The 12370-nt window shown below is 45.1% G+C and overlaps 1 protein-coding gene across 2 annotated transcripts in view; it reads left to right on the forward strand.

The window, feature by feature from the left end:
* The window catches only part of mier1b (mesoderm induction early response 1b, transcriptional regulator), a 24788-nt gene continuing 12418 nt past the window's right edge, over window positions 1-12370 (forward strand). For both annotated transcript variants that reach the window (XM_057857820.1, XM_057857819.1), the window contains exons 1-8: window positions 1-121; window positions 768-792; window positions 6066-6214; window positions 6292-6462; window positions 6533-6665; window positions 6736-6803; window positions 6897-6969; window positions 7053-7204. In XM_057857820.1, the coding sequence (XP_057713803.1) occupies window positions 113-121; window positions 768-792; window positions 6066-6214; window positions 6292-6462; window positions 6533-6665; window positions 6736-6803; window positions 6897-6969; window positions 7053-7204 (780 nt within the window). In that variant the 5' untranslated portion in view covers window positions 1-112. The remainder of the gene's footprint in view (window positions 122-767; window positions 793-6065; window positions 6215-6291; window positions 6463-6532; window positions 6666-6735; window positions 6804-6896; window positions 6970-7052; window positions 7205-12370) is intronic.

The raw sequence follows: 12370 nt of genomic DNA on the forward strand, positions 1-12370 counted from the left end.
GGGTCGGACTCGCACCTCGCTCGTCAGTCGTTGACGGTTCTGTTGGGTTCTGGAGTTCAGGTGGGCGGGGTTTTCCATCCGGGTACTGGCGTGACCCTGCAGGAGAGCAAACATGGCGGAGGTAAGAAAGTCAAGTAAATAATCGGAAAAATACCAAAATATGTTTAGCCAAAATTAATGCTTTCAGTCGCCTATTCACGTCGTGTATTTTATTCGTTGGAAATACGTCAAACCATCAGCACGTCGCTCGCGTTTCCAGATCTCTCTAATTTCTTCTTATATTGACGTGTTTAGTAAACTTCGGATTTGGCTAGCGTTAGCTGCGGCGTTAGCGACTTTGCGGTTTTGTTCATTTTTCCTGCACGAGCTATTCTAGGAAAATTTACCGTCGGGGTGTCGTGTTCGTGTGCGTTTTAAAGGGTGATTTTCCCTCCCGTTTATGTGCGGGTAGTGTCGTTGTTAGCACGCGGAACTTGAAAGGGTTGGCGGGTATTTAAATGGAATTAGCGTTTAACTTACTCAGGAGTTTGGTTCCGAAAACGCACACGAAGCACTTTTAATGCAACTAAATTACGATTTTTTTACGCTCCATGTTTTTATACAATAAAAGCCTTAGCAGGAAGTGGTGGCAGTATTCACGGACCATTTAGTGGCAGGCGCGCTTTTTAGTGGACTCATTTCCGTCGTTTGGCAAAAATAATGCGTATTGTTCGAAAATTTCTTGTGAGATTTCTCTTAGTGTTCACTACATTTGTCTTTCCTTGCAGTCCTCCCTTGGGAATTCAAGCCCAGGTATGTTAAGTTTATTATTATTATTGTTATTATTATTTGTTGTTGCTGAAGCCAGACCTTTTAAAAATGTGTTAAACTTGTTTAGCTGCAATCGACAGTGATAGACGTCCAATCCAGTTTTACTGGGAGGTAAAGGTCCAATTTAAAATGGATTGGACTAGGGCTGTCCTAAACGACTAATTTCCTCACGATTAGTCAGCCGACTATTTTTACGATTAGTCGACTAATCTAATTATTATTTTTGTTTGTTTCCTAATTTAATAATGAATATTTTTGTTGGAGCTTATTAATTCACAAAAAACATTTTGGAACACTTAAATTCTTTATTAACGTATAAATAAATAGAGGCGTGCAAAATTTCCGATTCTTAGATTATTCGCGATTCGGCCGTGGAAGATTCGAGAACGATTCACAAACATCCAAATTCCGATTATTGAATTATACCAGGTAAAGCGGAAATAAAACGCAGTCAGCGCGGTCTTCGGGACGCAATGAGGAACGGACCGAGAGTAAATATCATGTGCAGCTAATGTCGCTAGGTAAAAAAAAAAAAAAACAATAATACCTGACTGCGGCCGTCAGCCGCTACAAACAGTGCCCAGTTGGTAGTTGCTACAAACATACGGCAACATACGGCTATGGTAGATATCACATATATCTACACTAGTGTGAAATGACACTTTCCCGCGCTAGTAAACAGGCACCATCTTAAAGCAGTAGACTTCTCTAGAAGGCTCTGTTATAGAGAGCCTAATTACTTTTTATCTAAAATACCCCTAAATCGGCAAAATCTTGACTTGAATCTAACTTTAAATGATGAAACAGTTTTAAAACTTTAACATGTCGAAAGTAGACATGAGGGAAATTATGGAATAACGGGCGCAATTTTACAACTTTAACGGTTGATTCACAACATTAAATTAATTGAATGTAGTTTTAAAGCTGCTGATACAGAATGGGGACTTGAGTATTTAATTTACTGTTTTTAACCGGTAACTTGATACTAAAATAGTAGTTTGGTTTATTTAGCCTGAGAGGATTTTTGAACAATTTTGGAACAAATATACAAAACATATTAAAAAAAAAAAATGGGGGGGGCATCGACATTAATCGATTTATAATCGAATCGGAGTCTCTGAATCGTAATCGAATCGTTAGGTGCCCAAAGATTCCCACCTCTATAAATAAATTACATAAATATCAATAATAAATCACAAACAATGAGGTCAAATGCTGCTGTCATTAACTAGTGCAAAAAATGTAAACGGAAACACTGTAACTTAACCTTTTTAACAGGAGTTAAAACAATTCTTGCTCTTTTTGTGGTATGTCTATATTGTTATAAATGTTAAAATGAATTGCAATGTCCCGGACAATCATTTTCAGAATACTTTGTGTGAGTTCAGATGCTAATTCTGGTGCGCATTCCGCATTTTTTGGGGAAGGGTAAAACTGTTCAACTTTTGTTTTAATTTAAAAATAGATAAAGCAGAGGGCACACTGAAATATTACCACAATTATTTTGAATAAAAGGCACACATAGTCATAGTCACAAAACTTAAATATATAGTATTAATTTGATAGTATACTACGATATGTATATTCACAATAATACTTTATAATATAAAGTAACTAACATTAGTGCAGTCATGGATTATAGTAAGCAGGGCAGTGCTGTTTCCATTAAAAATTTTATTATACTATATATATATATATATATATATATATTCCCCCCCAAGTGGGAGCTTCCATGATCCTAATAAATACAATCTGCATGCTGTGCACAGAGATGTCGAGATCTACAGTTTTCAGGAGCATCAGCAGAGTAGATTAAAACCATGAAGTACGTGTGGGGAAAAAACTTAAAGATGCAAGTTGATAAGACGCACATAAAGGCAATTTCAATTAAAAAAAATCATTAGAAAGTTGTATGGACTTACAATCCGCCAGTGTTTTTCTTGGACACTTTTGAGTATATCGACACACGACGAGTCTAACCAAATGATGTGAAGTAGACGTGTTGGGGTCCACATTGTCGCGGACAACAAGGTCGCTGATAGCTAGAAATCCGAGCAGTTCTTGGACGAGGCACGAACAATACCTCGCTCATCTGCAACAACCGAGAGCTCTCTACCTACTCATTCCTTCCCTCTTATTGCACCTCCGCTCGATTTCTCGCGGCACACCTGACGATCTCTCATGGCACTGTTGGCACACTAGTGTTGAAAAACACTGTGCTAGCTTGTTGTTTCTTGTTGTTTTCCAAAATTTCACTTGGGTGACGGCGCTTCAAGTGTTCGTTCATAGCCGACGTGCGACGTGCGGGTATGTGAGCTCAGCTTAGCAAGAGTACACTCAGTGGCACTCTCTATATTTTCCTTCAAGTAATTCCAGGCTCTTACCATTTTGGTCCGCTTTTTTTCACCGCTTGCATCGCGAGCGCCCGCCATTCTAAACTTTATCCGCATGTAATTTGTGATATCAGTGATAAACTCATTCCAATTCCCAGTAAGCTTTAGAACGATAAACCGATACGACCGGATATCCGGTTTTACAGGTGAGAGATACAGATGTATCGATAGTAATGTTACCATTCGACAGTAATTAGCCATTAAATATTCAATGAACCGATAGTAGAGATAGAATTCGGCTATCGCGAGCACATGAGTCGGCTTGTAATGCCTAGTTCAATGCATTGCGTAATATGATAATGATTTAGCTTTTACTTCACATGCTGCGCTTGTGTCAATCACCACACAGCGCACTTAGATTGAGACCGCACGCATGATATAATATGGACAAGCACTACTCACAGTCGTGGTTGCCTTAACTTCCCATGCATTTCGGCAGAACTGCTACTAGTCGCCGTCATTACCTGATCGTCACGGGCGTGTCATAACAACGCGAGAGCTAACGAAACCACTGCAACGCACACTCCATAGCATTTTCTTCACAACCCAAAACGAAACTAGTAGTGGCAACGAAGCAACAGGCTAAAACAATGGACAGTGTGATCACCGACGCCAGCGAAGTGCAGCGATTGATTTTCAATGCACCCAGGAAAACAAAAGTCGGACTTTGAAGTGATGAAGGCAGCCAAATATGTTCGCATGGAACAGAGCTTGTGTAAGTGTGGAGCGGTACGGAGATCGTGAGTTTTTAACCCTGAAAAATAACCCACTACAATGGTGGAAAGGGCGGCATATTGTTTCCACGAAATGCAGTCTACTTAAACATGAACATATGGATTAATTGATCTTCCTCAAGAAAAATCTGCCCTTCAAAAAAGATATGGACAGTGATGAGGAATAAAAAATGAGCATGTTTTTTGTGTTACCGCCAGAGGTTGCGCTAGACATTTTCTTTGTCTGTCATTTTGACTGACAGGGTCATAAAAATCTGGTCATAATCTATTTTTACCCGTCACTTAAATTTTTAAAACGATAATGATGACATATTCAATAGTATTTAGTTTTCATTCATTTTTAATTAATATTGTAACGCTTGCTTGGCGGCGAAAAATTAGACACGGAAGTCGTGGTATTTTTCTCCCTCTTTTTACTCTGCTTACCGCCAACAACACCAACAAAACAACAACTCCACCCCCAAAGAAAAAGAGGCAACTATATAGACCCCAATCACCAACGTCACACAATGATCTTAATTGTGGTTGTCAGCCCAAAATCTTCTAAATATATATTAAATGCATCTTACCAGATATAAAATGACTACAACATAGTCTGTGGTGATCGTTTGGTGCCCAGATTTCTTGTCGAATTACAGCAGTCCATCTCGCTCTCCACTTCGGGTCTCTCAGAATACGGTAGAACTTCAAGTCTCTCCGTCTATCTTCTCTGTTACTGCAACCAACCGCCACACACGCCTTCACCATTTTTATTGTTAATGTTAACGAGCAGAAAAACACGCCGTAATAGGAGGCATGTACTTAGCGGTAATGTGTAAACAAGACGAGCTGACGGATAATTTGGCGGCTCCAGTCAGGGGGGTGGAGTTTTGACGTCATGTGATTGGGGTCTATACACAGGCGGCAATCTAGTCCACCAATTGGATAATGCGCTGGCACACCGGGTGCACCAATAAGAACCTCGCGTTGATGTGTCAATCACGGTGCCGCCGCCAGACCCCGGTGACGCTACAATATTCTGACAGAATAGCCAACGACGTCATGCATTAAGAGAGACAATAGCTAATTAATATGCTCACTCGCCACCCTGTGGTCTGGGGTGTGAATTGCAACCTGTCAAAATGACGGACGGACTTCAGTTTTTTCCGTCACCGTTTTAAAAAACCGGTCAACGACGGAAAATATTCGGTTAACGCGACCCCTGGTTACCGCTGTACTAAATCATGGTTTTATACGTTCTGCATATGAAATACACGTTAGCGAATTAGCTAATTAGCTTAGCGCTTGGCGCTAACTATTAACATCTCAAAAACAACAACAATAAAGGCTAAACAATACAAGAGGGTTCGTGTACTCGCCTCTTATAGACGCACACAGGTCTTAGCAACTCACCAGGACATTTTTCAATTGAAATGCCTTAGAACTACTGCTGGACAGTTGGAAAGACAAGGAGCAACGAACTATCTCTCTTCCCCTCTCGCTCTAAAAAATAACTTGCGCGCAAAAGCACGACCGTCTCCTGTTCCTGCCTGTCTCATACACAAATTTATTTTCCAGTCTTTTAAAAAGGAATAACTCTCTCTCCCAGTAACTGGGAGCATCAATCATAACGTTGTGCGTGCGTCTGTTAACTGTGTCCGGGTGGCAGACGTGTCTTGAATTTCGTTTGGCAACGAGCGGCTGTCATAAAGTTATGAGTGAAAATCATCTATGAATCGTAATCGAATCATCACGTGTAATAATAATAGCTGTCCTGTGCCAACAAAGCCTCATTCACTGGACATGTTGCTTCTAGTAGCAAGAGAAGTGAATGCTGCCAAGATATTTGCTTGGGTCAATGCAACTTCCAATTTTGGTATTGTGATTCCAGTGAAACAGGTCGAACCCACATTTTGGCCACCGGTGTATATTTTGTGTTAATACTCCAAAAATAGCTCATCAACAATATGACGTGTTTCAATGGTGTCTGATACATTGACTTTTAAAAACCTCAGCATACCTTTAAATCTGTTATTGGCCCATTCTTACTGCCATTTGTCTAAGTTAAAAGAAACTGTAAAAGCTGAAAAAATTGGACAACTTGAATTCCTCTGTCATAAATAAATCTGTCTCAATGTTGCCTAATTAGGAGGCTCAGGGGGTTCCGTCGACCGTGACTTTGATCCATCGGCGGACATGCTCGTCCACGATTTTGATGACGAACGCACAATGGAAGAGGAGGAAATGCTGGAAGCAACCGATGAAGCCAACGCTAATGAGATTGAAGATCTTGCACGTGTAAGTGTCCAGATTGTGCCCGGTCTTTATTTTTTTGTTGCTGCCCGTTTATTGCAAACAACATTGTCGCCTTCTAGGAAGGAGAAATGCCCATCCACGAACTCCTGAGTCTCTATGGTTATGGCGGCGCGTCGCCTGCAGACGAGGACGATGAGGAGGACGAAGAAGAGGACGAAGAAGAGGACGAGGATGACGAGATGGACAATGACGAAAGCAGCAGAGGCACTGGCGAGCTCAAAAGAAATGCAGTGCGTTGACCTGCTCGGTACCATCTCGGCAAAACAGCGTTGTAAAGTCATGATTCGATTTCCTTTTCAGGATGAAGAAGTCGTAAAGAACTCTGCGACGCAGGAGGACGAGGCCCCGCAGACCGCCGATGGCCATGCGCGTTCTGTACGAGTTCTCGGCACGTCGGAACTTATTCGGCCGCAGAAACACAAGTACTTTGAAAGTATGTTGTCTCTTCCCCTTCAAATGAATGCGTTTTTGTATGGAGTATAATAAAATGGGATGTTTGTCAGGTAATAACGATGCAGAGGAAGAGTCAGAGGAAGATGAGGATTATGTTCCATCTGAAGACTGGAAAAAGGTTTAAATTATTCCTGACAGAACCACTTGTTTTTAAATTCCCAATTTGACTTTCACCTGATTTAACTTTTTTTAAAAAATAAAATTCCAACAGGAAATCATGGTGGGGTCTATGTACCAAGCAGAAACGCCCACTGGCCTGTGTAAATATAAAGATAATGAAAAAGGTAAAGCTGTTTAAAAATTGAGCTCTCGTGATTGTATTGAAGTGAATTTGAATCTCTCCTCTTTCTGCTAATTTTTCGAGTAGTTTATGAAAATGACGACCAACTGTTATGGAACCCCGAGTGTGTACCTGAAAACAAAGTAGTGGCATTCTTGATAGAGGCATCAAGACGTACAGGAGAGGAGAAGGGAGTCGACGCCATCCCTGAAGGTTCCCACATCAAGGACAATGAGCAGGTGAGACCCAACAGGAGTAATGTAATGTAAACGTTTTGTTACACTGAACTAGGCATGTGCCGGTATGAGATTCTGACGGTATGATAACCTTAAGCCCAAATATCACTTGTTTAACAGTATTATTGTATTGCAATACAGCTCTAAGGGGCCGTTTACATGGTGACTCTCCGAGACTATGAAAAATTTTAAATTTGCATATTTATGGTTTCGTCTCCAGACAATTCACAAGTCGCAATTCCCCATGATAACAATGTAGTATTCATGCAAGGCGCTACGAGGCAGTGCAGATTTACAAGGTGAAAGCCAATGATGCACTTTGACCCCAACAACCTCCTCAACCCAGAAGACAATATACCCGCCCACTCCATGCAATGGCATTTTTCATCTGCTCCAAAAGGCACAAAAATGGAAGCATTCAACATGTTTAAATTAAAAATATTCTAAAAAATGTAAATTAAAGCCGACGTTCCGCCATATTGGATGTTTTTAATAGGGATGGCCCGATCCAGGTTTTTGCACTTCCGATCCGATACCGATATTGTTTTGCACTTGCGATCCGATACTGATACTGGCCGATGCCGATGCCGGCCTATCTGAGCATGTATTAAAGTTTAAAGTTATTTAGCCTACTTACTTAGTTGTCAGACTCATGTTGAAAAGGATTTTAGTACTCTTGATAACAACTCGCCACCTGAATTTGGTGGGTTTGAATAACACACAATGGTTGGTAATGGTTGGTTCCGACTAGATATAGTCGGACTCTCCTCCACACACAGCTTGGGTTCTGGTACCAATCCTCTCGAGAGGGGTTGGACTCTCTTCCACTCTGGAGTTGCCCATGGTGAGAGGCGCCGGGCAGGTGTGGGCATACTTATTGCCCCCCGGCTTGGCGCCTGTACGTTGGGGTTTACCCCGGTAGACGAGAGGGTAGCCTCCCTCCGCCTTCGGGTGGGGGGACGGGTTCTAACTGTTGTTTGCGCTTATGCACCGAACAGCAGTTCAGAATACCCACCCTTTTTGGAGTCCTTGGAGGGTGTGCTAGAGAGCGCCCCCTCTGGTGACTCCCTCGTTCTACTGGGGGACTTCAACGCTCACGTGGGCAATTACAGTGAGACCTGGAGGGGCGTGACTGGGAGGAACGGCCCTCCGATCAGAACCCGAGTGGTGTTCTGTTATTGGACTTCTGTGCTCGTCACGGTTTGTCTATAACGAACACCATGTTCAAACATAGGGGTGTCCATATGTGCACTTGGCACCAGGACACCCTAGGCCGCAGTTCGATGATCGACTTCGTAATCGTGTCATCGGACTTGCGGCCGCATGTTTTGGACACTCGGGTGAAGAGAGGGGCGGAGCTGGCAACTGATCACCACCTGGTGGTGTGTTGGCTCCGATGGCGGGGGAAGATGCTGGCCAGACCTGGCAGGCCCAAACGTATTGTGAGGGTCTGCTGGGAACGTCTGGCAGAATCCCCTGTCAGAAAGAGTTTCAACACCCACCTCCGGCAGAACTTCTCCCTTGTCCCGGGGGAGGTGGGGGACATTGAGTCCGAGTGGGCCATGTTCCGCACCTCCATTGTTGAGGCGGCCGATCAGAGCTGTGGCCATAAGGTGGTTGGTGCCTGTCGTGGCGGCAATCCCCGAACCCGCTGGTGGACACCAGCGGTAAGGGATGCCGTCAAGCTGAAGAAGGAGGCCTATCGGGCCTTTTTGGGCTGTGGGACTCCGGAGGCAGCTGACAGGTACCGGCTGGCCAAGCGGACTGCGGCCTCGGCAGTCGCCGAGGCAAAAACTCGGACATGGGAGGAGTTCGTTGAGGCCATGGAAAACGACTTCCGGACGGCTTCGAGGAAATTCTGGTCCACCATCCGGCGTCTGAGGAGAGGAAAGCAGTGCACCATTAACACTGTGTATAGTGAAGATGGTGTACTGCTGACCTCGACTCGGGACGTCGTGAGTCGGTGGGGAGAATACTTCGAAGCCCTCCTCAATTCCACCGACACGCCTTCCTTTGAGGAAGCAGAGTCTGGGGACTCTGAGGTGGGCTCTTCGATCTCTGGGGTTGAAGTCACTGAGGCGGTTGGCAAGCTCCTCGGTGGCAAGGCCCCGGGGGTGGATGAGATCCGCCCGGAGTTCCTAAAGGCTCTGGATGTTGTAGGGCTGTCATGGCTGACACGCCTCTACAACATCGCGTGGACATCGGGGACAGTGCCTCTGGATTGGCAGACCGGGGTGGTGGTCCCCCTTTTTAAAAAGGGGGACCGGAGGGTGTGTTCCAATTATAGAGGAATCATACTCCTCAGCCTCCCCGGTAAAGTCTATTCAGGGGTGCTGGAGAGGAGGATCCGTCGGGAAGTCGAATCTCGGATTCAGGAGGAGCAGTGTGGTTTTCGTCCCGGCCGTGGAACAGTGGACCAGCTCTACACCCTCGGCAGGGTCCTCGAGGGTGCATGGGAGTTCGCCCAACCAGTCTACATGTGTTTTGTGGATTTGGAGAAGGCGTTCGACCGTGTGCCTAGGGGAATCCTGTGGAGGGTGCTCCAGGAGTACGGGGTACCGAGCCCCTTGGTAATGGCTGTTCGGTCCCTGTACGACCGGTGTCAGAGTCTGGTCCGCATTGCCGGCAGTAAGTCGAATTCATTCCCAGTGAGGGTTGGACTCCGCCAAGGCTGCCCTTTGTCACCGATTTTGTTCATAATTTTTATGGACAGAATTTCTAGGCGCAGCCGAAGCGTTGAGGGGGTCCGGTTTGGTGACATCAGCATATAATCTCTGCTTTTTGCAGATGATTTAGTGCTGTTGGCTTCATCAAGCCGTGACCTCCAACTCTCACTGGAGCGGTTCGCAGCTGAGTGTGAAGCGGTAGGGATGAAGATCAGCACCTCCAAATCTGAGACCATGGTCCTCAGTCGGAAAAGGGTGGCGTGCCCTCTCCGGGTCGGGGATGAGATCCTGCCCCAAGTGGAGGAGTTCAAGTATCTTGGGGTCTTGTTCACGAGTGACGGTAGGAGGGAGCGGGAGATCGACAGGCGAATCGGTGCGGCGTCTGCAGTAATGCGGACTCTGCACCGGTCCGTAGTGGTGAAGAAGGAGCTGAGCCGAAAGGCAAAGCTCTCGATTTACCAGTCGATCTACGTTCCTACCCTCACCTATGGTCACGAGCTTTGGGTCGTGACCGAAAGAACAAGATCCCGGGATACAAGCGGCCGAAATGAGTTTCCTCCGCAGGGTGTCCGGGCTCTCCCTTAGAGATAGGGTGAGAAGCTCGGTCATCCGGGAGGGACTCAGCGTCGAGCCGCTACTCCTCCGCGTAGAGGAGCCAGCTGAGGTGGCTCGGGCATCTAGTTCGGATGCCTCCCGGACGCCTCCCTGGAGAGGTGTTCCGGGCATGTCCCACCGGCGGGAGGCCCCGGGGACGACCCAGGACACGCTGGAGAGACTATGTCTCTCGGCTGGCCTGGGAACGCCTTGGGATCCCGCCGGAGGAGCTGGTTGAAGTGGCTGGGGAGAGGGAAGTCTGGGCTTCCCTGTTAAAGTGATCCTCGATTTTAAAGACATGTAGGCTGTAATAAATCACAATTGTTCTCTTGTATTAAAATATGTCGTTAGAAACACATAAAATGTTAAATCAATGGAAATATTTTATAATATTTAGTGCATATTTTGACCGATAGTTGGCGCCATGTTCTGCGGGCGCGGAGTGATGACGTAGATGATATTTTTCCAATCGTGTAGCGTGTGTACAACAACTGTGTATTACTGGCTTAACTCGCGAAGTAAAATGCCACGATGTGCTGCTTATGGATGCAATTTCGAGTCAAATGGAAACAAGGAGAGTGATGCGAGTCTCCACAAATTTCCTGTTGACAAGAAGAGGAGAAAGGTTTGGGAAAATGCCTGTAGACAAGCAAATCTTCCCAAACAACCAAGGCTTTGTTGTCGCCATTTTTCTCCTACCGCGTTTGAGGATTTTAGTAGATGACAACTAATGAAAGATCTCACCGGAGTGGCTAGATATAAGCGCAGACTAAAACCAAATGCTGTTGCAACTATTTTCCCGCACAAGAAGCCTCAGCCTGCTCGGATATCGAGTGAAATGCGCGCAATGAAGCGAGACGGACGAGACACTCTGGCCGCCCTCTTAAGCACCCAAGCCGCTCCTGTCGCTACAGCGGGAGGCGAACCTTCGGGCGTACCGCTAGTCACAGAGGAAGCTAATAATTCACCTCTACTGTCAGTTCATCAGGCAGTGTGTGTTCAGTATTCAGCTAATATGAGTGATGCTGCCACTCAAACTGATCAAAGCACGTCCAATGCAATTCATTCAATGCAACACAAATGTCCCAACCCCATTGATAAAGCAATAAATTCTCATCGCCGGAATGGCATACATGTGAAGTCAAAATCCATTTTAGGGGACTCCCTCTGAAAGCTCATCGCGAGAATGGCAAGAGTGCCAAACAGTAATCAGAGAAAAGGGTGGCTACTTTGAAGATACTAGAATATCACACATTTTTAGTTATTTCACCTTTTTTCTAAGTACACAATACACACGTGTGCATTGTAGCAAGTTATAACAGAATTCACCGGCGGAAATTATGTTGGCACGTTGTGTGGTTGGGGGGGGGGGGTACTTTGTGAAGGGAACAGCTGGAAATAACTGTTACCTTCCGCGGGTCGCATGCCAGACAGACATTGCTATTTCTTGCAGCCTAAATGTCAATAAAACAACGCGGATTAGCTCCGTGGTTTGATACTCCGCATCCTTCCTTAGCTCGCCACACATTCATAGTTTTATTGCCTTCAGTGAGAGTTTATAATGTCAATGGTCAAGAAAATAAAAAGGCACGAATGCCAATGTGTTTTGGCCTGTACTGTATGTAAAGCATACGACAGCTCTGGATGCTAACAATCTACACAATTATATTGGAATGAGTTTGATGACGCAATAACTCACCTTGAAGATCTGCTGACAAAAACCTGAGTTCTCGACAACATACGCTCTCTCGCTCCGTTGTCATCGAGATGCACTTGCCGCAAGTACACCAGAAGTTTAGCCCAACTCTTGCCTCATCAGGTATTTCTTGCTCTGCATTTCGCCTTTGCTGCTCGTCTTGTGAACGACCGACAGTGCTGTCCTGCTCTTCACTTTTCCGCTCTGGTTCAA

The sequence above is a fragment of the Corythoichthys intestinalis genome, chromosome 14 (genome assembly GCF_030265065.1).
Source record: "Corythoichthys intestinalis isolate RoL2023-P3 chromosome 14, ASM3026506v1, whole genome shotgun sequence".
Taxonomy (NCBI): Eukaryota; Metazoa; Chordata; class Actinopteri; order Syngnathiformes; family Syngnathidae; genus Corythoichthys; species Corythoichthys intestinalis.